Below are 26,275 nucleotides of genomic sequence, written 5' to 3' on the forward strand. Positions count from 1 at the left end.
AATGCTGAGGTCCATTTTGAAACATACTATTAATGTAACAAAGGCTGAGGATATACAGTGTTGATACATTCAACAGAAAGGAAATAAGAACGAGTAGAAACAAGGCCTTTCTGGAAGTTACCTCTTAAAAAATTGGTGTGAAAGTAGATGGTCAGCTGCCCACCAGAGGGCAGTGCAGGCAGTGATTCCGCGGTCTACAACAGGCCCGCTGAAAAGCAGGGATTTTCTTTCCCACATAACTGGCTCCACATGAGGTCGCTATTCTCTGCACAAAACGTTTTTAGGATTCTTGGACTATTTGAGAAGAGAGAGAATGCGGCTAGTTACAGTGTTTCCCATTTCTTTCCCTCCACTCTGATCTACTTCCAGATTCTGTGGGTTTTAGCCTTTGGCTCCTCTGATTCATGAATTCTTTGGAAGGATCTAGATATGGGAAGTACAGATCTGCCTTCCTAAGTATGTGTTTCAGAGTCCAATAATGCATTTGCCCATGAGCATGTCAGGATTTATATCTGTTTTTAAAATCACAAACTGCCAAAGTATCATCCCATTGCAATTAATCTTTAGGTTTCCTAAGATTTATTAAAATTCTGTACAACAAACCCCTGTGACACAAGTTTACCTATGTAGCAAACCTTCACATATACCCTCAAACCTAAAATAAAAGTTAAAACTAAAAAATAAAATTCTAGGGAATTTCCTCTTTTAAACCTAGGATGTTCCTCCTTACTGAGTAGTTGACTTAAAAGAGCCATTTTTTCTATGTGCTTACCCAGAAAAGCTGGGTTAGTGTAAATGTCTTAGAAAATTACCCAGCACATTAAATGATTACTCTGTGGTACACAGTTGTTCTTTCACCTAACACTTAGCCAATGCTGAGGCACCATATTGTACTACTAGACTAGGGAATTAAAATCCACAGAGGTTAAGGAGTTAGCCCCAGTCTCCCGAGGTGCTTATAGTAGGGGGCAGACAAGCCCCAAACAAATTTAGACAAGACTTTCAGAAGTAAGTACTACATTTAGATAGAAACAAAAGTGCTTTGGGGAGAACAGGTGATGAGTAGGGATTGGTGCAGGTGGACGTGGGTGGTTCACTGGCCCTGTCTTGGCTCAGTGCCCAAAGTCCTGCTTAGAGGTTCCTCAAGGCCAAATTCAGAATCAGGACAACACCAGCCTGCTCTGACCATCCCCAGATAAGTCAAGTGCCCTTCCTGTGTTCTCATGGCATCTAGTTCATGCCTCTGTTACAGCATGCTATTCATGGTTGTCAGTTTGCATGCTCTTCTCTCCTGAGGACATAGACTGACTACTAACAGATTGGCGCATTCTCCCATTGTGGGTCCATTCTGGTCCTGAACATGCTTTCCTCCCTTTGGGCTACTCTGTTTTCCTCTGGCATTTGTCTTTTTCCTCAAATACAATGGCATAGTCTCACTGACTTCTTACAAAGTGAAGGAAAGAAAAGGAACTAACACTTATTGAGTGTCTTTTTTGTGCTGACCGCTATAGTCACTGTGTTAGGTGCTTCATTTTCTGTAGTCACTGTGTTAGGTGCTTTGTGAACGAACATTTTCTCGCTTATTCTTGTGCCTGTAACAAACATGCTAGCTTCTTCCCTTTTCAGTTCTTTGCACTTGCTATTTCCTCTCCTAGAAGCCATTTTTCAAGTCCTCAAGAAGGGCTCCCTTTTCTGCTAACAAGCACGTGTCGTGTACAAACTATTCTTCTTAGGTGAACGTTGTTAGATTGGCTACCCCCTCTCCTCTCAGTGGTGGGTGGGGTGTCAGGGACAGGAATTAGCTGAAGCCTGGCTGAGATTCTTTGACTTCTTTTCTCTTTCTGTTTGCCTGTCTGTCTAACTGTGCCCCCAGTACATCGAACCCTGTCACTGGATGTCCCAACTTAGTTTACTAATTTTTATTATAATTGCTTTATTTTTACCTCATTATAACTCATAGTGTCATCTAGACTGTACCTCTCCTAGGAGATGAAGGATTGAATTTCTTGACCAGCTTTCCTCTTGAGATCAGGCTAACCCATCATTTTTAACAGATTGTTTTGCTCTTCATAACCTATCAGTAAATCAGACCTTTATAAACTGATGTGTGTATATATATATATATATACACATACTTAATAGTAAAAATTCCATGTATTTCTACAGATTTAAAGTTAAAACAGTATATCCAAGTGTTCATGTTGTAATATACAGTAAATTCTTACCTTTTAAAGTGTTAACCATTCTTGAAGGTTCAATTCTAGACCCAACTGGTCTGACATTTTTCTCATCTATAATAAACTACATCAGTCTTGCCTGCACTGATTTCCTATGGTCTACATGCTTCATTTTGGCCTTTAATATTGAAAGACTTATTTGTTATTTAGTTGCTTTGTGTATCTACACCTTATATGTCCAGTAGTAAATGGCACAATGTGAGTTGATTATGGCAGTGTTTTCTCAATTTTTGCAATGTTTAAAAAGTATCACTTTTTAAAGGACTTTTTGAAGCGAAATATCTTTATTTTTGCTAATGAAGTTGTACTTATTTTTTAGATATAATTTTAGAATAATTCATTTCATTTAGTTTTTCTTAAAAGCATTTTCATTTAAGTATATTTTTCTGCATTTTGATTATTTTATTCTCAGTATTCTTTTTTTTTTTTTACTTTTAAGTTTGGGATACACATGCAGGTTTGTTACATAGGTAAACCTGTGTCATGGGGGTTTGTTGTACAGATTATTTTGTCACCCAGGTATTAAACCTACTACCCATTAGTTATTTTTCCTAATCCTCTCCCTCCTCCCACCCTCCACCCTCCAAAAGACCCCAGTGTCTGTTGCTCCCCTCTGTGTGTCCATGTGTTCTCATCCCACTTGTAAGTGAGAACGTGCAGTATTTGGTTTTTTGTTTTTGCATTCATTTGCCAAGGATAATGGCCTCCAGCTCCATCCATGTTCCTGCAAAGGACTTTTTTATGGCTGCATAATATTCCATGGTATATATGTACCACATTTTCTTTATCCAGTCTATCACTGATGGGCATTTAGGTTGAATCCATGTCTTTGCTATTGTGAACAGTACTGCAGTGAACATACATGTGCATTTGTCTTTATAATAGAACAACTTCTCTTCCTTTGGGTGTATACCCAGTAATGGGATTGCTGGGCCGAATGGTATTTCTGTCTTTAGGTCTTAGAGGAATTGCCACACTGTCTTCTACAATGGTTCAACTAATATACACTTCCGCTAACAGTGTATAAGTGTTCCTTTTTCTCTGCAACCTTTCCAGCATCTGTTGTTTTTTGACTTTTTAGTAATAGCCATTCTGACTGGTGTGAGATGGTCTTTCATTGTGGTTTTGATTTGCATTTCTCTGATAATCAGTGATGCAGAGCTTTTTTTTTCATATGATTGTTGGCTGCATGTATGTCTTCTTTAGAAAAGTGTCTGTTCATGTCCTTTGCCCATTTTTTAATGTTTTTTTTTTTCTTGTAAATTTGTTTAAGTCCCTCACGGATGCTGGATATTAGATCTTTGTCAGATGTATAGTTTGTAAAAATTTTCTCCTATTCTGTAAGTTGTCTGTTTACTCTCTTGATAGTTTATTTTGCTGTGCAGAAGCTCTTTAGTTTAATTAGATCCCATTTGTCATTTTTTGCTTTTGTTGCAATTGCTTTTGGATCTTCATCATGAAATCTTATGGTATTGCCTATGTTGTCTTCCAGAGTTTTTGTACTTTTGGGTTTTACATTTAAGACATTAATCCATCTTGAGTTACTTTTTGTATGTGGTGTAAGGAAGGGGTCCAGTTTCAATCTTTCAATCTTCTGCATATGGCTAGCCAATTCTCCCGGATCATTTATTGAATAGGGAATCCTTTCCCCATTGCTTGTTTTAGTAAGGTTTGTCAAAGACTAGATAGTTGTAGCTGTGTGGCCTTATTTCTGGGTTCTCTATTCTGTTCTATTGGTCTGCGTGTCTGTTTTTGTACCAGTACCATGCTGTTTTGGTTACTTTAGCCCTGTAGTATAGCTCGAAGTTGGGTAGCATGATGCCTCCAGCTTTGTTCTTTTTTTTTTTTGAGACGGAGTCTCGCTCTGTCGCCCAGGCTGGAGTGCAGTGGTGCGATCTCGGCTCACTGCAAGCTCCGCCTCCCGGGTTCACACCATTCTCCTGCCTCAGCCTCTCCGAGTAGCTGGGACTACAGGCGCCCGCCACCACGCCCGGCTAATTTTTTGTATTTTTAGTAGAGATGGGGTTTCACCGTGGTCTCGATCTCCTGACCTCGTGATCCGCCCGCCTCGGCCTCCCAAAGTGCTGGGATTACAAGCGTGAGCCACCGCGCCCGGCCTCCTCCAGCTTTGTTCTTATTGCTGAGGATTGTGTTGGCTATTTGGGCTCTTTTTTGGTTCCTTATGAATTTTAAGATAGTTTTTTCTAGTTCTGTGAAAAATGTCAGTGGTAGTTTAATAGGAATAGCATCAAATCTATAAATTGCTTTGGGCAGTATGGCCATTTTCACAATAATGATTCTTCCTATCCATGAACATGGAATGTTTTTCCATTTAGTTGTGTCATCTCTGATTTCTTTGAGCAGTGGTTTGTAGTTCTTGTAGAGATCTTTCACCTCCCTAGTTAGCTGTATTCCTAGGTGTTTTATTCTTTTTTGTGGCAATTGTGAATGGGAGTTTGTCCCTGATTTGGCTCTTAGTTTGACTGTTGTTGGTGTATAGGAATGCTAGTGATTCTTGCACATTGATTTTGTGTTCTTAGACTTTACTGAAGTTGTTTATCAGCTTAAGAACCTTTGGGCTGAGACTGTTGGGTTTTCTAGAAATAGAATCATGTTATCTGCAAAAAGGGGTAGTTTGACTTCCTCTCTTCCTATTTAGATACCTTTTATTTCTTTCTCTTGCCCGATTACCCTGATCAACACTTGCAATACTATGTTGAATAGGAGTGTTGAGAGAAGACATCCTTGTCTTGTGCCAGTTTTCAAGGGGAATGCTTCCAGCTTTTGGCCATTTGGTATGATGTTGGCTGTGGGTTTGTCATATATGGTTTTTATTATTTTGAGGTATGTTCCTTCAATACCTAGCTTATTGAGTTTTTAACATGAATGGATGTTGAATTTTATTGAAAACATCTGGGTCTATTGAGATAATAATGTGATTTTTGTCTTTAGTTTTGTTTATATGGTGAGTCACATTTATTGATTTGCATATGTTGAACCAACCTTGCATCCCAGGGATGAAGCCTACTTGATCGTAGTGGATAAGCTTTTTGATATGCTGCTGGATTCGATTTGCCAGTATTTTGTTGAGGATTTTTGCATTGGTGTTCATCAAGGATATTGGCCTGAAGTTTTCTTTTTTTGTTGTACCTCTAACAGGTTTTGGTATCAGGATGATGCTGGCCTCATAGAATGAGTTAGGGAGAAGTCCCTCCTCCTCAGTTTTTTTGGAATAGTTTCAGTAGAAATGGTACTAGTTCTTCTCTGTACATATTCTAGAATTCAGCTTGGAATCTGTCTGGACCTGGATTTTTGTTTTGTTGTTGTTGTTGTCGTTTTTTGCTTGTAGGCTATTACTGCCTCAGTTTCAGAGCTCATTACTGGTCTGTTCAGGGATTGAGTTTCTTCTTGGTTCAGTCATGGGACGGTGTATGTGTCCAGGAATTTATCTATTTCTTCTAGATTTTCTAGTGTATGTGAATAGAGGTGTTCATACTATTCTCTGATGGTTGTTAGTATTTCTATGGGGTCAGCGTTAATATCCCCCTTGTTGCTTCTGATTGTGTTTGTTTGAATCTTCTCTCTTTTCTTTACTAGTCTAGCTTCCAGTCTGTATACTTTATTAGTTTTTCAAAAAAAAAAAATAGCTGCTAGATTCACTGACCTTTTGAATGGTTTTTCATGTCTCAGTCTCCTTCAGTTCAGCTCTGATGTTGAGTATCCTTGTTAAGTTTGTCTTGATGATCTGTCTACTATTGTCAGTGTGGTGTTAAAGTCTCCCTCTATTATTGTGTGGGAGTCTAAGTCTCTTTGAAGGTCTCTAAAAACTTGCTTTATTATGACCGGGTGTGGTGGCTCACGCCTGTAATCCCAGCATTTTGGGAGGCCGAGGCGGGTGGATCACGAGGTCAGGAGATCAATACCATCCTGGCTAACATGGTGAAACCCTGTCTCTACTAAACAAAATACAAAAAATTAGCTGGGTGTGGTGGCAGACACCTGTATTCCCAGCTACTCGGGAGGCTGAGGCAGGAGAATGGCATGAACCCAGGTGGAGCTTGCAGTGAGCTGAGATTGCGCCACTGCACTCCAGGCTGGGTGACAGAGCGAGACTCCGTCTCAAAACAAAAACAAAAACAAAAAAAAACAAAAACAAATAACTTGCTTTATTAATCTGAGTGTTCCTGTGTTGGGTGCATATATATTTAGGATAGTTATATCTTCTTGTTGAATTGAACCCTTTACCATTATGTAATGCCCTTCTTTGTCTTTTTTTTTTTTTAAAGCTTTGTTGGTTTAAACTCTGTTTTGTCAGAAACTAGAATTGCAACCCCTGCTTTTTTCTGTTTCCCGTTTGCTTGATAGATTTTACTTTGTCCCTTTATTTTGAGCCTGTGGGTTTCATTGCATGTAAGATGGGTCTGTTGAAGACAGCATACTGATGGGTCTTAGTCCTTTATCCAGTTTGCCACTGTGTGCCTTTTAAATGGGGTATTTAGTCCATTTACATTCAAGGTTAGAACTGGTATGTGTGAGCCTATCATCAGGATGTTAGCTGGTTATTTTGCAGACTTGTTTATGTGGTTGCTTTATAGTGTCACTGGTCTGTGTACTTCAGGGTGTTTTTCTAGTGGCTGAGAATGGTCTTTCCTTTCCATATTTAGTGCTTCCTTCAGGAGCTCTTGCAAGGCAGTTCTGGTGGTAACAAATTCCCACAGCATGTTTGTCCGAAAAGGATGTTATTTCTCCTTTGCTTATGAAGCTTGGTTTGGCTGCATATGAAATTCTGGGTTGGAAATTCTTTTCTTCAAGAAGGTGAATATTGGCCCCCAATCTCTTCTGGCTTTTAGGGCTTCAGCTGAGAGGTCCACTGTTAGTCTGATGGGCTTCCCTTTGTAGGTGACCTGACCTTTCTCTCCAGCTGCCTTTAACATTGTTTCTTTCATTTGGCCTTGGAGAATATGATGATAATGTGCCTTGGGGATGATCTTCTAGTGAAGTATCTGACTGGGGTTCTCTGCATTTCTTTAATTTGAGTGTTGGCTTCTTAGATAGGTTGGGGAATTTGTCATGGATGATATCCTGAAATATGTTTTCCAAGTTGGTTCCATCCTCTTTCTGGTATACCAGTGAGTCATAGAGTCAGTCTCTTTACATAATCCCATATTACTCAGAGGGTTTGTTCATACCTTTTCATTCTTTTTTTTCTCTATTCTTGTCTTATTTCAGAAATCCAGTCTTCAAGCTCTGAGATTCTTTCCTCCACTTGGTCTGTTCTGCTATTTGTTCTTGTGATTATATTATGAAATTCTTGTAGTATGTTTTTCAGCTCTATCAGTTCAGAAATGTTCTCTATGCTGGCTATTTTGTCTGTCATGTTTTATCATGATTTTTAGCTTCCTTGGATTGGGTTTCAACATATTCCTGTAGCTCAATGAACTTCATTTCTATTCCTATTTTGAATTCTATTTCTGTCATGTCAGCCGTCTCAGCCAGGTTCAGAACCCTTGCTGGAGAATAGTGCAGTTGTTTGGAGGAGGCACTTCTGGCTTTTTGAGTTGTCAGAGTTCTTGCACTGGTTCTTTCTCATCTTTGTGGGCTAATGTTTCTTCAATCTTTGAAGCTGTTGACCTTTATGTGGCTTTTTTTTTTCTTTTATACTATTTGATGACCTTAAGGGTTTGATTGTGGGATAAGGTGGATTCAGTCGACAGGTTTTGTTTCTGGAAGATTATAGGGGGCCAACGTTCAACTGCCAACTCCTGGACTGTGTGCTCTAACTCCAGAATACTCATATTGGGCTCTGACTTTGTTCTCTGGCTCCTCAAGGTTAGGTATCCAATGCGCTGAGGGTGCCAACATGTAGTGACTGCTGGTCACTACGCTTTGATGGGTGGTGTCAGCCAAAGCATTTCATGGTGCGGTGGCAGTGGGATCTGTCCTCATTCACATGTGCCAGTGGCAGCAAAAGCATGGTGGCTGCAGCAGGGTGCCAGCAGGTGCCTGCCTCCATGTGGGCATTCACAGGAGCAGCAGAGGCAGCATGGCTGAGGGGGCGGGGGAGGCCCTGCTGGTGATGGTGCATGCAGTCATCATGGTGATCCTGTTAGCACAGGGGCAGGGCACTGGTAGGTACAGGTCTATATACACTCTCTGTGTGCTGCAGGCAGTGGTGGTCACTGAGGGCTGGGGAGGGTCCACTGGCCTCTGTGCGTAGTTTCATTCCCATGGCAGCATTGGCACAGGGGTGGGATGAGGATGGGGCAGGCTGGCTCTGTGCCCACCAAGGCTCCAGCTGCAATGGCAGTGCAACTGAAGGAGGGAGGTGGATTGCACCACCAACTGCAGCAGTGGCAGGACAGGGTACATGCGCACATGTGCACTGGTAGGGTAAGGAAGACAAAACCCGCCTGTGCACACACGTTGGCAAAGTGATGTTGGAAGTGGCGCTGAGCCTGCGGGAAGCTGCAGTAGAGGGAGGGAGAGGGTGGGCTGCTGGGTGGCCATGGGGGCCACACCACTAGAGCTCTTCACCAATCAGGTGCCAGTCCACCAGCACAGAGGCTCTGATGCAGGCCCCCAGGACACCTAAGGCTTCCCTGCAAGCAGGGCTGGGGCCCTGGGAGAGAGGTCAGCAGACCAAGGGGTGCTCAGGTCGACTGTCCAGTCTGATGGGCAAGAGCGCCCTGCAGAGTTCAGGTCTGACAGTTCCCCTAGGGCTAAAGTCTCCTATGGGAACAAGTCAACCCTAGGGGGATGAGTGTCCCTGGCTGTGCTCCACTACAAATGCTCCCATACCAAACTCTTTGGGCTCTGCATAAGCCAGCGTGTTGCCCCTACCACTTCTCTGAGCAGCTCTCCCTGCCAACTCAAGTGTCTGTGGTGGTCAGGGAGTCTCCTTCTGTCAGGATTCCAGAGGCCTTGGCGAGAGTAAGTTTCTCCTTACCAGTTCAACTCACCCATTCCCCCAGAATCACTGGGGGCCAGGAATGAATGCCAGTGCATGGTGGTCCCATGCAGGGTTCCCAGCTTCCTCCCTCTTCAGCCCAGCTTCTGTGTCTTCCCTCCACCACTCTCAGTGCCTTCCCTCTGAAGATCTGTTAGGAGTGCTCCAGTTGTCCTGGTCCCTCGGTGGCAGCTGTTCCTCCTGGCTGCCTCTAGTCAGCCATCTTGCCCAGCACCCCTCCAGTGTTTATTTAATAAGACTAATGTGATTGTGTTTAGTCAGAATGCTCCAAGGAACTGTTTTAGGAAAGAAAGAATAATAATAATTTCTTGTAGCTTATCTATAAAAGGTCATTTGGGAAGGACAACCATTTTAATCATTTATGGGACTTTGGGGTAGATTTTATAGTTACTATATTAAAGACATTTGCAGACATTAATGAAAATTTGTAAGTAGTTTTTTGATAAGCTGTCAGTACTTTAGTAGCTATAATTGTCTAAGCATTCCTAATTATATGTTGAGCTTTCAAATTTTTACCAGAGCTTCTTCCTGGTAAAGCTTAAACATCAGCCTCCAATCAGTTAGATTAATCTCTAAATTTATGACAATTAAATTCATCTGACCTGGTTACTGGGCACATTTCAGACATCAGACTGATCTTTATCATGAAACCACTAGGAATATTTTAATTTTAAAATTGACCTTTTGGAGTCAGCTTTTCTTTAATCTGCCAGTTATACATAACAGAAATATTTCTTTAAAAAGTAACCTGACTTTGTTAATGTATTTAATTTCAAAAACTGAAGTGGTATAAAATGTGTATAGGGCAAAATGCCTTGATAAACTAATGACATTCCTTTTTATTTACAGAGATACTTTCTAGTTGGGAGCAATAATGCAGAAACGAAATATCGTGTCTTGAAGTTTGATAGAACAGAACCAAAAGATTTGGTCATAATTGATGACAGGGTAAGTATCCTTCAAACCTGACTGCAAAAAAACTTTCATACCTGTTGTTTAAAGGATATGAAATATCCTTACAGTTTTTAGTGATATATTATTTTTATCATAAATCTAAAAGTTTCAGTTATTTTTCTTGGTTGGCTAGAATTTGAATCTCCAATCTGATTTCTAGAAATCACTGGTGTCAAGAAGTATGCCAGAATTATACTTTGCCCCTCGTTTTGACTTGTTTTCGAAAACACACTCTTAGGATAAGATAATGAGTATTGTTTCTTAAAGAGCTGGCATTTTAAGGATTCAATGTAACTTAATATTGCATCTGCCAAAGAGAGGATCTATTATGGTTCTTTAATATCAAGCTACTTGAAGTCAGGGAAGACTTCTATGCTACAGACTTTATTTTCCTCCTGAAAATCACCTCTAGGACCTTTTCTGATGATTTGCTATACACTAAGGAAATGTTAAGCTGTTCTTATCCAGAGTTAGATTATCCAGAGTCAAGAATACAGAGGCTGGAATTCAGATGGCACAAAAACCTGAAGCTGTTAGTCAAAAGTGAAATACTATATGGTGATTTGAACAGTTAAGTTTAAATTTTTCACACAAAAGAGCTAAAGTTATCTTTTGTATTGAAATTCCTGTCTGTGAATATTTCGGAATCCATAAAGATTCCTGGTTTCTCAAATATGTAGTAACTACAGTTTGGAATCCATTTTCACTAAGCTACTTGTAACAAAACTATTTTCTATGTTGTAATAATTTTAGATAAATTCTGTGTTATGATTTCCCATGCTACTCCTGGGGTCCATTCTGCTCCCCATCTATCTGAGCATTTTTAACAATATAATGTAATGGTTCTTGGCATTATTTGGAGATGGGAGCAATTGGTCAGAGAGCCCTTTGAAATGCTAAGAAAATCTATGGGCCTTCTCATAAAGACGCATATTTACTCAACATTTTGCATATAGTTTTAAGGGATTCATAGACTCTTGACATTTACCTGTAGATCCCTTAAATCTCTGCATCTCTGGTTTAGAGTATAAGGTTTGGACACTTTTTAGTATAGCAGCATGATCCAATAACCAACCTTAATTGCTAATGTTAAAGAACTTGTTAGCTTTTTAAAATTGTAGCTTACTTGTGTACTATTGTATACTTCTGTATGAAATAGCTGATGATGCTTGTAGGTAACTTTTTAACTTTTAGGCACAAATAATAAATAATCTAAAGTCTAAGCACAACCTTACAGCGTGAATGTGCTTATTTTTAGCATGTCTATACTCAACAAGAAGTAAGGGAACTTCTTGGCCGCTTGGATCTTGGAAATAGAACAAAGATGGGACAGAAAGGATCCTCGGGCTTATTTCGAGCGGTTTCAGCTTTTGGTGTTGTGGGTAAGAAATCTGCCCCCTTCTTACAATCTCTTGTTTTTTGTTTTTGTTTTCTCTACATAGACTACTTAAAGGAGTTTATAAGGCTATAAAGCTTTAAAATTATAATTACCTGTACCTTTGGTTATTTAAAACTTCATTATCCATCAATCAGATAGCAAACAGCCTTTCTGCTTATGCACTTAGCACTGCTCAGTTTTATTTAGGATACAAACAAATATCAAAATGTTTTTGGCCTTTGAGGAGGTTGCTGTCTGTCTCGTTGATGAATGAAAAAGTAAAAATTAGCTTGGGCTGTAAACATGTACCCTACCATTCATCAGCTGGAGTAACAAATCGCATAAAACTGGATTTAAAATTAATAGGAATTTCTCCTAAGGTTAGTCTGTAGTTATAAAATGTCATAACCCCCTTCTTTGGATGACTGCTTTTTTTTTTTTTTACTCACTGAGAAACTTTGGTTTCTAAAATCACAGACCATCAGAAACTCCACTGTTTGAAATTGTGTTAGTAAGATAAAACATCCCACATTTACTTGGACAACCCAAGTCACTGTGACACAGAGAAGCAGCTTTGGTTTACCAACTCAGGTGTAGAGCTTCAGAGACGAGGTTTCTGAACACAGTAGTCCATAGGTATGATGATTCTGTTGTTTTCAAGGAAACAGGACCCTTGATCTGCTTCATAGCCCAAACGTGATATTGATCTCTTCCAATATCAGCTTGCTTTGGTTTGAGCCTCTTCATTTAAATTTTACCTAAGCTCCATCTTTCCCCCAATTCTGTAATAATTCCTTTACTTTAGCAAGATGCTGCATGGTTTCTCTGATATGCATTGTCTCTCCTTGTGGTGGATCAATAAACCTGTCTTTACTGTACTATAGGTTTGTCCCTGATTGGTCTGTGGCAGAGAACAAAATCCAATGTACGTAAAACAACTCTAAGATTATAAGTAAGAGCCAAGCTGTGTAGTATGAATTAAATGGTGTTGGAGATCACAGAAGAGGTAAAGGACCTGGAATGGCCAGGGAAGATTTCCTATAGCAGATGAGACTTGAGCTGTACCTTGAAGGAGGAACAAGGTATGGATAAATGCAGAGAAGAAAGAGGGAACTCCAGTAAGGGTGACAGCAGAGGCACATGCATGAAGGTACCCACAGGTGCTGGGAATGCTGGGGAGTAGTCAGGCAAGGCCAGATTGCTTCCGGCTTTGAAAGCCAAAGCAGAGGGCTATTGTATTTTAGCATCACTGCTGCCAGCACCTTATTTTGAGTCTTTTTTTCTATAAACACTTAGGAAATTATCTCTGTGTTTCTTAAACCTACTGGACTGTGTGTAATATTAAGTGGTTGTATTGGTTCGTTCTCCCATTGCAATAAAGAAATACCTGAGACTGGGTAATTTATAAAGAAAAGAGGCTTAATTGGCTCATGGTTCTGCAGGCTGTACAGGAAGCATAGCAGCTTCTGCTTCGAGGAGGCCCGAGGAAACTTACAATTATGGCAGAAGGTGAAGGGGCAGCAGGTGTGTCTTACATGACTGGAGCTTAATTAAGGAAGGGCGGGGGAGGTGCCACACACTTTAAAGCAACACTTTTAAGCAACCAGACCTCATGAGAACTCTGTATCACAAGAACAGCACCAAAGGGGTGGTTGTAAACCAATCATCCACCCCCATGACCCAGGCACCTCCCACCAGGCCCCACCTCCAACAATGGAGGATTACAATGGAACATGAGATTTGTGTGAAGACACAAATGCAAACCATATCAGTGGTTTCTACAGATATTAACAAAATTAATATGGACTTGACTTTGCTATATGTTTTCAGATTCTTATTTTGGGTCTTCTGATTAGCACTTTCTATTTTGCAACTCTATGTCTATGAAAACTTTGATTATATTCTGCCATCCTTGGAGTTTGCTTTCCTAAGAATACTCTCATTGCTTTTCATACGTAATCTCTTTAGGCTCATTTTGTGTGTTAGGTGGCTGCTCGGGAAGGTAAAGAGTAGTATAACATGACTGGTTTCTTCTCCTCAGGCCTGGCCCCTTTTCTATGCCTTTTGCTTAGTCTTGAGAAGGCCCTTGAGGTTACATGTTGAATGGATGAGTGTTTGTGGGAATGTGTATGTCTGTGTCATGTGAGTTCTTGTGTTTAAATGCCATAAATGCCAGTATGTTAAATTCCACTTTCAGTCCTGCTTATTTTAAATTTAAGAAAAAAATACTATAAATAAAATGTGTTTAAAATATGGTAGACTCTAATTTAAATAATAGTTACTTAATAGTTTAAGCTTATTCCCTTAAATGTTGATACTTTATTCCTTTTTTTTTTTTTTTTTTTTTTTTTTTTTGAGACAGAGCCTTGCTGTGTCACCCAGGCTGGAGTGCAGTGGTGCGATCTTGGCTAACTGCAACCTCCACCTCCTGAGTTCAAGCCATTCTCATGCCTCAGCCTCCCGAGTAGCTGGGATTACCAGTGCATGCCACCATGCCTGGCTGATTATTGCATTTTTTATAGAGATGGCGTTTCGCCATGTTGGCCAGGCTGATCTCAAGCTCCTGGCCTGAAGCAATCTGCCTGTCTCAGCCTCCCAAAGTGCTGGGATTGCAGATGTGAGTCACTACGCCTGGCCACAACTTTTTTGATAGGCATTTCCTAAAGTGTATATACTATTGAATGCCTTATTGGCCAGATTTTATTATTCAAAATTGAAGTTTTCTTGATGATTAAATGTAACGAAGTGAAAATCACTTTTTGAACTGTGTGGGTTTTGTTTTGTGTGTTTGTGTCTGTGTGTGTGAGTGGTTTTTTTTTTTTTTTTTTTTGAGACAGGACCTCGCTCTGTCACCTAGGCTGGAGTACAGTGGCCAATCATAGCTCGCTGCAACCTCAACCTCCTGGGCTCAAGTGATCTACCTGCCTCAGGCTCCTGAGTAGCTGGGACTATAGGCATATGCTACCACGCCCAGCTAATTTTTTTCTTTTCTTTTTTTTTTAGAGGTGGGGGTCTCACTGTGTTTTCCAGGCTGGCCTCAAACTGCTGAGCACAGGCAATCCTCCTGCCTTGGTTTCCCAAAGTGTTAGGATTACAGGCATAAGCCACCGTGCTCAGCCTGAACTGTGTTTAAAAATAGCTGCCCTTGGGTATTCCAGAGTTGTATTGGGCTGTTTGACTTTATGTCAAATGGCCTCTAGACTGCTGGACTTTTTTTTTTTTTTATACTTTGGTAACCTTTTATTGTTCTTGACATGTTTGCTTTTAGCATGTTCCTTGCCTCATTTTTAATCTATTGATAACCAAGCTTGTGAAACTAGAACTTTTCTTTGAATCAATTGATAACCAAGTTTGTAACCAGACATTTACTTTACACACAAGTTTTGGTTAATAAACTCTGGATGAGGGCTGAAGGTGTCTCCATGTTTCTTTTAAAGGTGACATTCTTAGCTATTTCTGTTGAAGTTAGAGCCCTTTAGCCCAAAGCTAAAGCTTTGAGACTGTGCATGTATGGTGAAGTCACTGTAAGATTAACCTGCAAGTAAAGACAATAATGTACTGGTAAACATTTAGTATTTTTATGGAAATGTGCCTAATGTGTCCTACTTCAGTCATGTAAATAAAGTTAAGAATCCGTTAAAAGTAAACAGGGAGTAATAAAAGTCTATGATTTTTCTAGTACAAGCTTAGAAATGTAGTGGATACTGAAATTATTAACACAAAATACTTATCTTTGAAAAATGTGTAGTCTAGTTGTCAAAATAACACATGTGTGAAATGACTAGAATGGTTGTGTTCTATTCTGTGGCTAAAATATTTTCTTCACTAACTTTTTGAACATGCTGAATTAGTGGAAAATATTTTTATTGGAATGTTTTGAATTGTTGTCATGGTTTATTTAGTACACATGTCATGAGAATCTAGAACAATACTTCTCTAGGATCTGTAATAAAGGACCATTTTTCTCCCCCTCCCTCACATATATCACAGACCAACACCGCATGTGACTTAAAACACGAGTTTAGTACTGTCCAAACTAGTCTATGCCCTGTGTGAGGGCAGGTTCACTGATCATGCACACAGATGTTGTGGGGCAATCTAAATTGTTCTAAAGTTTCTAAATCCTTCCTCTCAATTTGTTTACTTGTCTTTTCATGGGCCAGTTCTGAAAGCTCATGGACCAGCACTGGTCCTTAGGCCATATTTTGAGTATTACTGACCTAGAGGGTTTTCCTTGCTATAAACGGATTGATCCAGTCCTGTAGCTGCCTGGCCAATTCCTGATCTGTTCCTTTGTTATTTGACAGCCAGCATAAAGTTTGGGAAACCACTGGATGGGATCATGAGCATCCATCACTAAGTTGTTTTATGTGGTCCTAGGGCACATGAATGGAATGACCTATAGTCCATACTACTCAGTTCTGTTATCATCCCAGCTCCTTTTGATACGTAGCCCTTAGGTACGTGTCCTTTTTCTGCCACTGTCATCTATCAGACGACACTCTTCTAAGCCTCTAGTATGTTGAAGGGGTGTGGCAAAATAAGAAGTGTCGATACGGTACACTGTGATGGACTAAGCTGTTATTAAAACAACACCCTTACAAATAGACTGCAGATCCAAGATAACAGTGAAAACACCAACAACGTGTGAGTCTCAGACTAGTTAGGGGGCAGTATGATTTGATAGTAGAGATGTCACTTTGGTTCCAGAGAGCTCTGTTGTACAAAGGCACTGGGTACCTTGTGGGGGGTTTTCGTCCTTCTCTGCTGGAGTGCTGTTCTCACTGGAGGCTTTCAAGATAATAGCTGGCTGGCATGGTGACCCCCCATACAGGATATTACATTATTCCCTGTTAGTGGGCTGATGAGGGTCCTCTCCAGCCACCAGAATTGCATACTACTCCGTTCTCTCATATTGTCCTTTTTAATATACTTTGCTTGGCTTCCCTCTCAAGTGACACAGCCTTTTTTATTTTGGAGAGAGAAATCACTTTTGCATGACGACCGTCATCTTATCTTCTGGAAAATACTGAGTGAAATTGGTCTGGGGTCAGAAGTACATAGAATGAAGATGAAGAAACTTGTTCTGGTGTTCATCATGTTAGAGGGATGAATAGGCTGATTCTTGGTGGATGTCTATGCCAAACTGAAGCCTTTAATTGTTGAGAGACATTTCCAATTGGTAGTAAAAAGGAAGTGGAAAATAATCTCATTTATAATATACTGAAGCCATTTGTGCTGGAAGAAGAGTGTCTCTTTTGTGCAGTGTATTTACTTTCCCTTATACAAATTATGAAGGGAAGTATAGAATGATATAAATAGCCTGGAGCTAAAAACATAAAATTAAAATTCAATTGGAATGCAGGTTGAGAGAAATTATTACTAAGAATTTTTATCTAAAAAATAAATATACAGCAAGAATAAAAGGAAAACTAATTTGTCTTGTAAATATTTATTATTTAATCCCAATTACATTCCATTTTTAAGTTTTTGTGTGTGTGTGCTGCTTCTGAAATGCTTACTTTTGTAAGTTTTATATTTCTGAAAGGAAGAGTACTTCCTAAGTTGCTTTTAGTGAGGTTGTCATCAGCTTTTTTTTTCCTTCCTTCCCATTCCTATGTCCTTCAACTTTAGTGAGGTCATTCTTAGCTAGTCTCTAACCTTTTTAAAAAACACTTTGTGTTTTGTGGATTTCTAAAATACAAATAATTTTCATTATTTTAATAGCATTTTTTTTCGCAGTAGCATGGCTGATAAGATTCTTGAGGCATCTTTCCATCATAGATTTCAGCTCATTCATGTTAATGTATTCAATTAGTCATTCTTTTTTCATCAGCTGAGAATAACAAGACATAGATCATAGGTATTTGCCAATTCTAGAGCAAAAATGCAGACAGAGCACCAGGATCCTAGCTTAGACTTTATAGACTATAACACTCTTGAGAAAGAGAGACACACACACATACAGAGAGAGAGAGAGAGACAGAGAGAGAGAATGTATGTGTAAGAAAGTTAGTTTTGAAAGATAGCTAGATATAAGATTCTTCTTTATATATATATGTATTTTTTTTTTAGTACTTTATGGCATCCCTCTTCATTCTGGCTTTCATTGCTTCTGATGAGAAGACAGCTGTATATGACTGTATCTAGCTTGCCCTATGAGCGAGTGAGCTGGGCAGGGATGGGACCTTGTATTCTTCGCCTGACATGCCTGAGCCTCTACCCTGTGAGTCGGTGCTTGGTTGAAGGAAGGAGCCCGGACCTTAGCCATGCTTGCCTGGAATAGAGCTTTTACAACACAGAGTTGGTGGGGATGAGAAAAGCTGGTGGCCTACTCCTCCTGAGCAGCAATTGTGGTCCTAGACTGGGAGCTGGAGAGAGAGGAAGGAGCCCTGTCTTCTTGGCTGCACCTGCCCAGAGTAGATATCCTGTCACGCTGAACTGGGAGGCAGTGTGGAAGGGGTGCAGGCCATGATCCAAATGCCACAGACTTGCTGTTCTTACCAAGATTTAATAGATTTTCTTGGATAAATGTTTCTCCACTTTCTTTATGCCCTTACGGCAGTTTCCAGAAACTTTTAATGTTTTCTTTTGTTTTTATTATTTTTACTAGTTATGGTTGTTTTCCTAGGAAAGAATCTGCTGAGCTCCTTGCATTGCCATTTCAAAAGTGTCCCCTCTTCCCCACCACCAAGAAAGTTAGTTTTAACTCCCAAAGCAAAGTTCAGGGAACCTGAAAGTTTTTGACCAAGATCGTATGGCAACTAGTGTGTTGCTGAGAATATAATGCTGCTGAACATTAATGTATATGGCTCTTTCTTTAGTCACCAATATAGAACCTCTATATTCTAATGATCTGACATAAAATATAACTCTATTTATAACTCTCCAATATTCATTTAAAAACTGAACTATCAGAAATGATATTTGTGGAAGATTGCATGAAGAATATGTAATTTACTTGATATATTGTTTTGTTTGCCCAACCTATTCACTTTCCAGGGAACTGGCACCATGTCCCCCGGCCCCATCTAGGCCACCTAGTTATCATATAAAATGGCTTCCAATGCTGCATGATTCTATTCTTTGGCTATAGTTGATTGGTCCTGGGCTGGGCACCTGACCCAAGTTGGGTCAGTCCAAGTTCTTCCCCAGGAATTCTGACATTGAACTTGATAAAAATGTCCTTTTCTTCCCAGTGAAGGTTTTGGATGGAAAGCCCAGAGCTGTCAGCAGTTCTGTTTCCTACCACATGATCCAGAGAAGTGGAGGAGCCTGGTCTATGGAGAGAGAGAAGAATGGAGTAGATGTTCAGAGACATATCTTGACTAGGCTTTTTCTGAGGCCCAGTCACACTGTTTCCCATGTGTGGAATGGATCACTTCAGGATCCTTAATATAAATTCCTTTTTTAGTTTAAGCTGGCTCAAATTTTTTTTGACATTAATTATCAAGAGTCCAAAGAAGTTTGTTCTTTTGGGCAAATTTCCCAAAATATGTTCCTCAGAACGTATATCCATTGGTTTTTGTTGTTGTTGTTGTTGTTGTTGTTTTAAGGCAGGGGGCGGGAGGAGGTTCCATGAACAAACGAATCTGGAAAGGCACTTGGTTTTTATCTCCCATCAAGATTCACGGTGTACTTTAGCACAGTTCTATAAGGTTCTCAGGATTTTTGTTTTAACTTTCTTAGTCCAGTATTGTTTGCTCACTGCCACTCCTCTCCCCCCGGGATTCCATTAACTAGTATTTCATGGAGAACACATTTGGGGAAATGTTACCAGAGATACTTAGATTTTTATCTTCAGATGAAATTAGACCTCCGTTCAGCTGTATACCTTGCCTGCATTCTTTTAGTTTGTAAAGAATGACATTTATTGAATTGTGCCTTGGCATATGACACAGCATTGAAAAATGTGTCCTTGACATTGCTGGAGAATTCTCCTGAGGTTGTTCTCTACAGCACATATCTTTTTATGAGGACTCACTCTGAAATTGTCTCCCAGTTCTTGGAACTACCGTAGCTTCTCCAAGTAGTGATTTAGTTTTTATCTTTCAGCAACTGTGCATGGTATAATTGGATGTGTGTTCCTCTTTGCATTATCTGTTAGAAAATGGAGAGCCAAATGTGGGGAATAGTACATAGGATCTTAAGATGCATTCTTATGTACAACTTTTATTCTTGGACTCATCTTACTATGTTTTTAAACATTATTTCCTTTACTGTAATTTCCTCTTCATTTTTATAATCCTGTGTGTGTGTGTGTGTGTGTGTATTTAATTTTGGTAAAAAACAAAATTTGCCATCACAATCATTTTTAAGTGCACAGTACAGCAGTGTTAACTATATGCATCTTGTGCAACAGATCTTGAGAATTTTTTCATCTGTGCAAAACTAAAGCTCTATACCCATGGAACAACAACTCCTCTTAATCTTATATCTATTTGTGCTTAAGGCACCTGAGTCCTATTTGCAGTGAGACTAAAAGGAATGAATGAATTAAATTGTTTAGAGTAATTTTTTTTTTTTTACTTTAAGTTCTGGGATACATGTGCAGAATGTGCAGGTTTGTTACATAGGTATACACACGTGCTGTGGTGGTTTGCTGTACCTATCAACCCACCATCTAGGTTTTGAGCCCCACACGCATTAGGTATTTGTCCTAATGCTCTTCCTCCCCTTGCCCCCACCCCTCAACAGGCCCTGGTGTGTGATGTTCCCCTCCCTATGTCTATGTGTTCTCATTGTTCAGTTCCCACTTAGGTATTTCTCTTAATGCTATCCCTCCCCTAGCCCCCCAACCCCCAACAGGCCCTCCCTGTGTCCATGTGTTCTCATTGTTCAATTCCCACCTATGAGTGAGAACATGGGGTATTAGGTTTTCTGTTCCTGTGTTAGTTTGCTGAGAATGATGGTTTCCTGCTTCATCCATGTCCCTGCAAAGGACAGGAACTCATCCTTTTTTATGGCTGCATAGTATTCCATGGTGTATATGTGCCACGTTTTCCTTTATCCAGTCTATCATTGATGAGCATTTAGGTTGGTTCCAAGTTTTTGCTATTGTAAATGGTGCTGCAGTAAACATACGTGTGCATGTGTCTTTATAGTAGCATGATTTCTAATCCTTCGGGTATATACCCAGTAATAGGATTGCTGGGTCAAATGGTATTTCTGGTTCTAGATTCTTGAGGAATCACCACACTGTCTTCCACAATGGTTGAACTAATTTCCACCAACAGTGTAAAAGTTTTCCTGTTTCTCCACATCCTCTCCAGTATCTGTTGTTTTCTGACTTTTAAATGATCGCCATTCTAACTGGTGTGAGATGGTATCTCATTGTGGTTTTGATTTGCATTTCTTTAATGACAAGTGATGATGAGCTTTTTTTCATATATTTGGTGGTCGCATAAATGTCTTCTTTTGAGAAGTGTCAGTTCATATCCTTTGCCCACTTTTTGATGGGGTTGTTTTTTTCTTGTAAATTTGTTTAAGTTCCTTGTAGATTCTGGATATTAGCCCTTGTGAGATGGATAGATTGCAACAATCTTCTCCCATTCTGTAGGTTACCTGTTCACTCTGATGATAGTTTCTTTTACTGTGCAGAAGCTCTTTAGTTTAATTAGATCCCATTTGTCAATTTTGGCTTTCATTGCCATTGCTTTTGGTGTTTTAGACATGAAGTCTTTGTCCATGCCTGTGTCTTGAATAGCATTGCCTATGTTTTCTTCTAGGGATTTTATGGTTTTAGGTTTTACATTTAAGTGTTTAATCCATCTTGAGTTAATTTTTGTATAAGGTGTAAGGAAGGGGTCCAGTTTCAGTTTTCTGCATATAGCTAGCCAGTTTTCCCAGCACCATTTATTAAATAGGGAATCCTTTCCCCATTTCTTGTTTTTGTCAGGTTTGTCAAAGATCAGATGGTTGTAGATGTGTGGTGTTATTTCTTAGGCCTCTGTTCTGTTCCATTGGTCTGTATATCTGTTTTGGTACCAGTACCATGCTGTTTTGGTTACTGTACCCTTGTAGTATGGTTTGAAGTCAGGTAGTGTGATGCCTCCAGCTTTGTTCTTTTTGCTTAGGATTGTCTTGGTGTCTTGGCTATGCAGGCTCTTTTTTTGGTTCCATATGAAATTTAAAGTAGTTTTTTCTAATTCTTCAGAGAAAGTCAATGGTAGCTTGATGAGAATAGCATTGAATCTATAAATACTTTGGGTGGTATGGCCATTTTCACAATATTGATTCTTCTTATCCATGAGCATAGAATGTTTTTTCATTTGTTTATGTCCTCTCTTACTTCCTTGAGGAGTGGTTTGTAGTTCTCCTTGAAGAGGTCTTTCACGTGACTTGTAAGTTGTATTCCTAGGTATTTTATTCTCTTCATAGCAAGTGTGAATGGGAGATCACTCATGATTTGGCTCTGTTTAGAGTAATATTTTTAAGTGAGATAAATGTCAGTATAGATATTCTTAGAGAATAATTCTAAGACACCTGAAAATTTGTATGGCTATAAATCATAGAAATAATAAAGTGAGAAATGTATCAAAGGTCTTTGGCCTTTTAAATAGGCATCTAAAAGCCATTACTAAGTTTATAAAGCATGTTTCTCTTTCTTTTTTGTTGCATAGGTTTTGTCAGGTTCTTAGAAGGCTATTATATTGTGTTAATAACTAAAAGGAGGAAGATGGCGGATATTGGAGGTCATGCAATCTATAAGGTCGAAGATACAAATATGATCTATATACCCAATGATTCTGTACGGGTTACTCATCCTGATGAAGCTAGGTACGTATGGTGGTAACTACCTTTTTTTTTTTTTTTTTTTTGGAGACAAGGTCTTGCCCTGTTGCCCAGGCTGGAAGGCTGGAGTATAATGGCATGGTCATAGCTTGCTGTAGCCTTGGCCTCCCAGGCTCAAGTACTTTTTTTTAATGTCATAGATCAGGTAGAAAATAAAATACAGTTTAGATATTACAAATGTTATGTAAAAAGATCAAATGTTGGCTCAAAATTTTACAACTTTTGTTAAGAGCTGTTAAAAACCTCCATTATAGCAATTGGCAAGAATCAACAATGGCTACTAACACTATTAGGTGAGAGGTTGTTATTGAGGAATAGAATAATCACATAGTCCCAACATTTTAAACTCCATGGATCTCTTTGTTATTTACAAAGAGGAATAAGTATTTTTATGATGAAAAAAATGGCAGACATTCTTATGCAAATAATCAAACTACGCATCACCAATAATGAGACGAAACTGACATTGACTCTCAGTGGGAAGGACACAGTCTACCTTAATAGTTAAATATTTTTAGCAATATTTAAAGTTAAATATTTAAAGCTAAAAATAAAGTTAAATATTGCTAAAAATATTTAACTTGAATCTAAGCATGGGGAAATAATCAGATAAATACATACCACTGGACTTTCTGCAAGATAACTGGCCTCGATTCTTAAAAGAATGTTAAAGTCATCAAAGACAAAAAACACAGGACTGTTCCAGATTTTTAAACAGATGTGACAACTAAATGCAGATTTTGGTCGGATCCTGGGTTAAAAGTGTGTGTACTTGTACACACATCCTCACACAAAGATCTAAAAGGCTTTATTTGGACAGTTTGTATGTGGACTACATACTAGTGATCTTGAATCAGTATTTAAATTTGGAGTATAATAATGGTTTGTGGTTACTGAGGAGATTGTCCTTGTTTACAATAGATACATGCTAAAATATTTAGAAGTGAAGTATCATGATGTCTGCTACTTACTGTCAAGTGGTTTAGAAAAATAAAATGTACTTGTGTATTTAAAGAGAGATAATGTTTGTTTATGTATTTAAGGAGAGAGCGCTAAAAGTGAATTCCGAAGAAGGGCATACTGGTGTTAATTGTATTTTTTTTTCCCTGCAATTTTTTCTGTATATCTGAAATGTTCAAAAGTTTTGGAGGAATTATTGGAACCTTGGGTACATGGGAAAAGCTATTAACAAATTGATAAAATTGTAAAGGTTGAATTGATTTAATATTATGAAGATTAAAATGGAACAAATAAATATTTATAAGTTTTTAGGATAGGTAACAGTTTAGATTTTAATTATATCCTGCACTTTTATAGTGTTCCGATACATGAACCAAAATTTAAAGGTGATGCAGCCCTGTTGCTTGAGACCATCTTAGACAGTGGTTTTCTGGGCCCTTGTGATGTTGCTTTTGATGGTGATTTGGAAGGGGGTTATTAGAAAATAATTTGTTTCAGTTGAGGATAAGTACAGTTTATCAGACAGAGTAGACCTTTGTTCTGCACTAACTGAAAAAAGTTATATCCGATACAGCTGATAGGAAGGCCTATATAGTGTATTGACTAAAAGTGAATCAGATTGACCAGAGCATGTGAATCCAGGGGTAGGAAAAGTTTAAGAAGTTAATATTGTTTATAAGTCTCATCTTTATGATACTTTAGCCAAGAATACTAATACAAATTATGTTATTGTATATAGTGGTTTGGATATCTTTAAAGAGTAAAATTATGAGTAATAACGTAGTAAATGGACTTATTCAGAATAAGATACAATTATATTAATAGTTTTTTATAGGTAAACTGAAGTAATATTACTAAACAGGAAAAGCTTTTAACACTTATAAAACTATATAATCCAATAGTGTATCTAAGCAAAAATATTTGGTAAAATATTTGGAAATAAAATACAGTACTATTAAGCATTTCATACATAATGTTTATTGCTGTAATGCATGATTGTTATCAATGTTAGAAAATGTACTAGAACAGTTCACCACATTAAAATATTGCTGGAAAAATTATCTTCTTAATGTTTGCAGAAAACATATTTGACAAAATTCAATACCCATTTGTGATAAAAGGTTTTAGCAAACTAGGAATATAAGCAGACTTTCTTAATCTGATAAATGATACCTATTAAAAACCTATATCCAAAATTGTTCTTAGAAGTGAAACTTTAAAAGCATTACTTTTAATCAAGGTAAGGAACAATACAGAGGTATCTGCCATCACTACTAACATTCAGCCTCATACTGAAAGGCCCTAGGCAGTGCCACAAGACTAGAAAAATAAGGCATAAAGCTTGAAAAGAAAAATTACTGTCATTATGCAAACAGCATCATTTTCTACTTGGAAAATTTGAGAATATCTACAGATTCTCGGAACTGATGAAGGAGTTCGGTAAGGTGACTAAGAAAAGATGGCTGGGCATGGTGGCTCATGCCTGTAATCCCAGCATTTTGGGAGGCTGAGGTGGGAGGATTGAGCCCAGGAGGTTGAGGCTGCAATGAGCCATGTTTGTGCCACTGTACTCCAGCCTGGGTGACAGAGTGAGACCCTGCCTCAAAAAAAAAAAAAAAAAAAAAAAAAAAGATTAAAAGAAGAAAAAAGAAACGATCAACATGTAAGATGTATAAGAACCAGTAATATTTCCACACAGTGGCAGTAACGAACTAGAAAATGTATAAGGTACCTGCCAATAACAAAAGCTATACAAAACGTTATGGAAAAAACTTAAAACATTACTGAAAGATTTTTTAAATCTCTAAATAATTGGAGAGATGTCCCCTTTTCATGGATGAGGCTTGATATCTTAAAGATGTTAGTTTTCTCCAAAATTAATTTATAATTTTTTTTTCTTGATACAAGGTCTCACTCTGTTACCCAGGGCGGAGTGCAGTGGTGCAATCTTGGCTCACTGCAGCTTTGAACTCCTGGGCTCAAGTGGTCCTCCCACCTCAGCTTCCCCAGTAGCTGAAACTATGGACACATGCCACCACGCCTGACTAATTTTTGTACTTTTGGCAGAAATAGGGTCTTTCTATGTTGACCAGGCAGCTTTTGAACTCCTGGGCTCAAACAATCCTCCCACCTTGGCCTCCCAAAGTGCTGGGATTACAGACATGAGCCACAGGGCCTGGCCAATTTATAAATTTAATGTAACATTGATCCAGATTCCAAGAGGATGTTTTGAAAATGGAACTTGACATGATTTTAAAAGTCATATGGAAAAGCAAATGTCTAAGCATGGTCCAGACAATTTAAACAAGAAAAACAAGAAGGGATAAAGTCGACAAGATGGTAAGACCTATAATAATTAAGATAATCAGGTAGTAAGCTATAGTAAATAAGACTGCTAAGTATTGGTGGAGGAATTGATGGGGGTCAATGAACAGTGTTGAGAAAGCCTAGAAAAAGATCCATTTTATGTGGCAAACTGGAATATGATAGAGTGAGCATTACAAGTCATTGGGGGAAAAGATGGGATAAATAGTGTTGGTTTTCCAGTTGGACAAAAATGAAATTTGATTCCATTCTCTGATAATATTCAGGAAGCAATTCCAGAAGTACAAAGATAATTTTAAGAAAATAAAGGTAAATATTTTTATAATCCTGGTATGGAAAAGGATTTTACAAACAAAATACAAAATGCGTAAACCATAAGGCAAACAATGCTATATTTGATACTGTAAATATTCAAAATGTATTTATAATCGAGACAAATTGTAGGAAACAAGCAGCAGTCTGAAAGTAGATATTTGTAACATATAACAGTGATTATTATTTAGAATGTGGAAAGAATTTCTACAAATCAGTGAGAAAAAAATAAGCAACTTAACTGAAAAATGGTTAAAAGGAATAGGCAGCTCACAGTAGAGATTCTGAACCTTACCTAGTAATTTGGGAAATGCAAATTAAAAAGGTACCATTTTATTCTCATTAGTC

General features: G+C 38.6%; 1 protein-coding gene across 2 annotated transcripts in view; it reads left to right on the forward strand.

Annotated features, from left to right (window-relative positions):
- Positions 1 to 26,275, forward strand: part of FIG4 (FIG4 phosphoinositide 5-phosphatase) — a 128,928-nt gene that overhangs the window by 14,448 nt on the left and 88,205 nt on the right. For both annotated transcript variants that reach the window (XM_030809555.1, XM_003255554.2), the window contains exons 2-4: positions 10,054 to 10,152; positions 11,417 to 11,540; positions 22,159 to 22,315. In XM_030809555.1, coding sequence (XP_030665415.1) covers positions 10,054 to 10,152; positions 11,417 to 11,540; positions 22,159 to 22,315 — 380 coding nt within the window. The remainder of the gene's footprint in view (positions 1 to 10,053; positions 10,153 to 11,416; positions 11,541 to 22,158; positions 22,316 to 26,275) is intronic.

Source organism: Nomascus leucogenys, chromosome 3 (assembly GCF_006542625.1).
Source record: "Nomascus leucogenys isolate Asia chromosome 3, Asia_NLE_v1, whole genome shotgun sequence".
In the NCBI taxonomy this organism is placed as follows: domain Eukaryota; kingdom Metazoa; phylum Chordata; class Mammalia; order Primates; family Hylobatidae; genus Nomascus; species Nomascus leucogenys.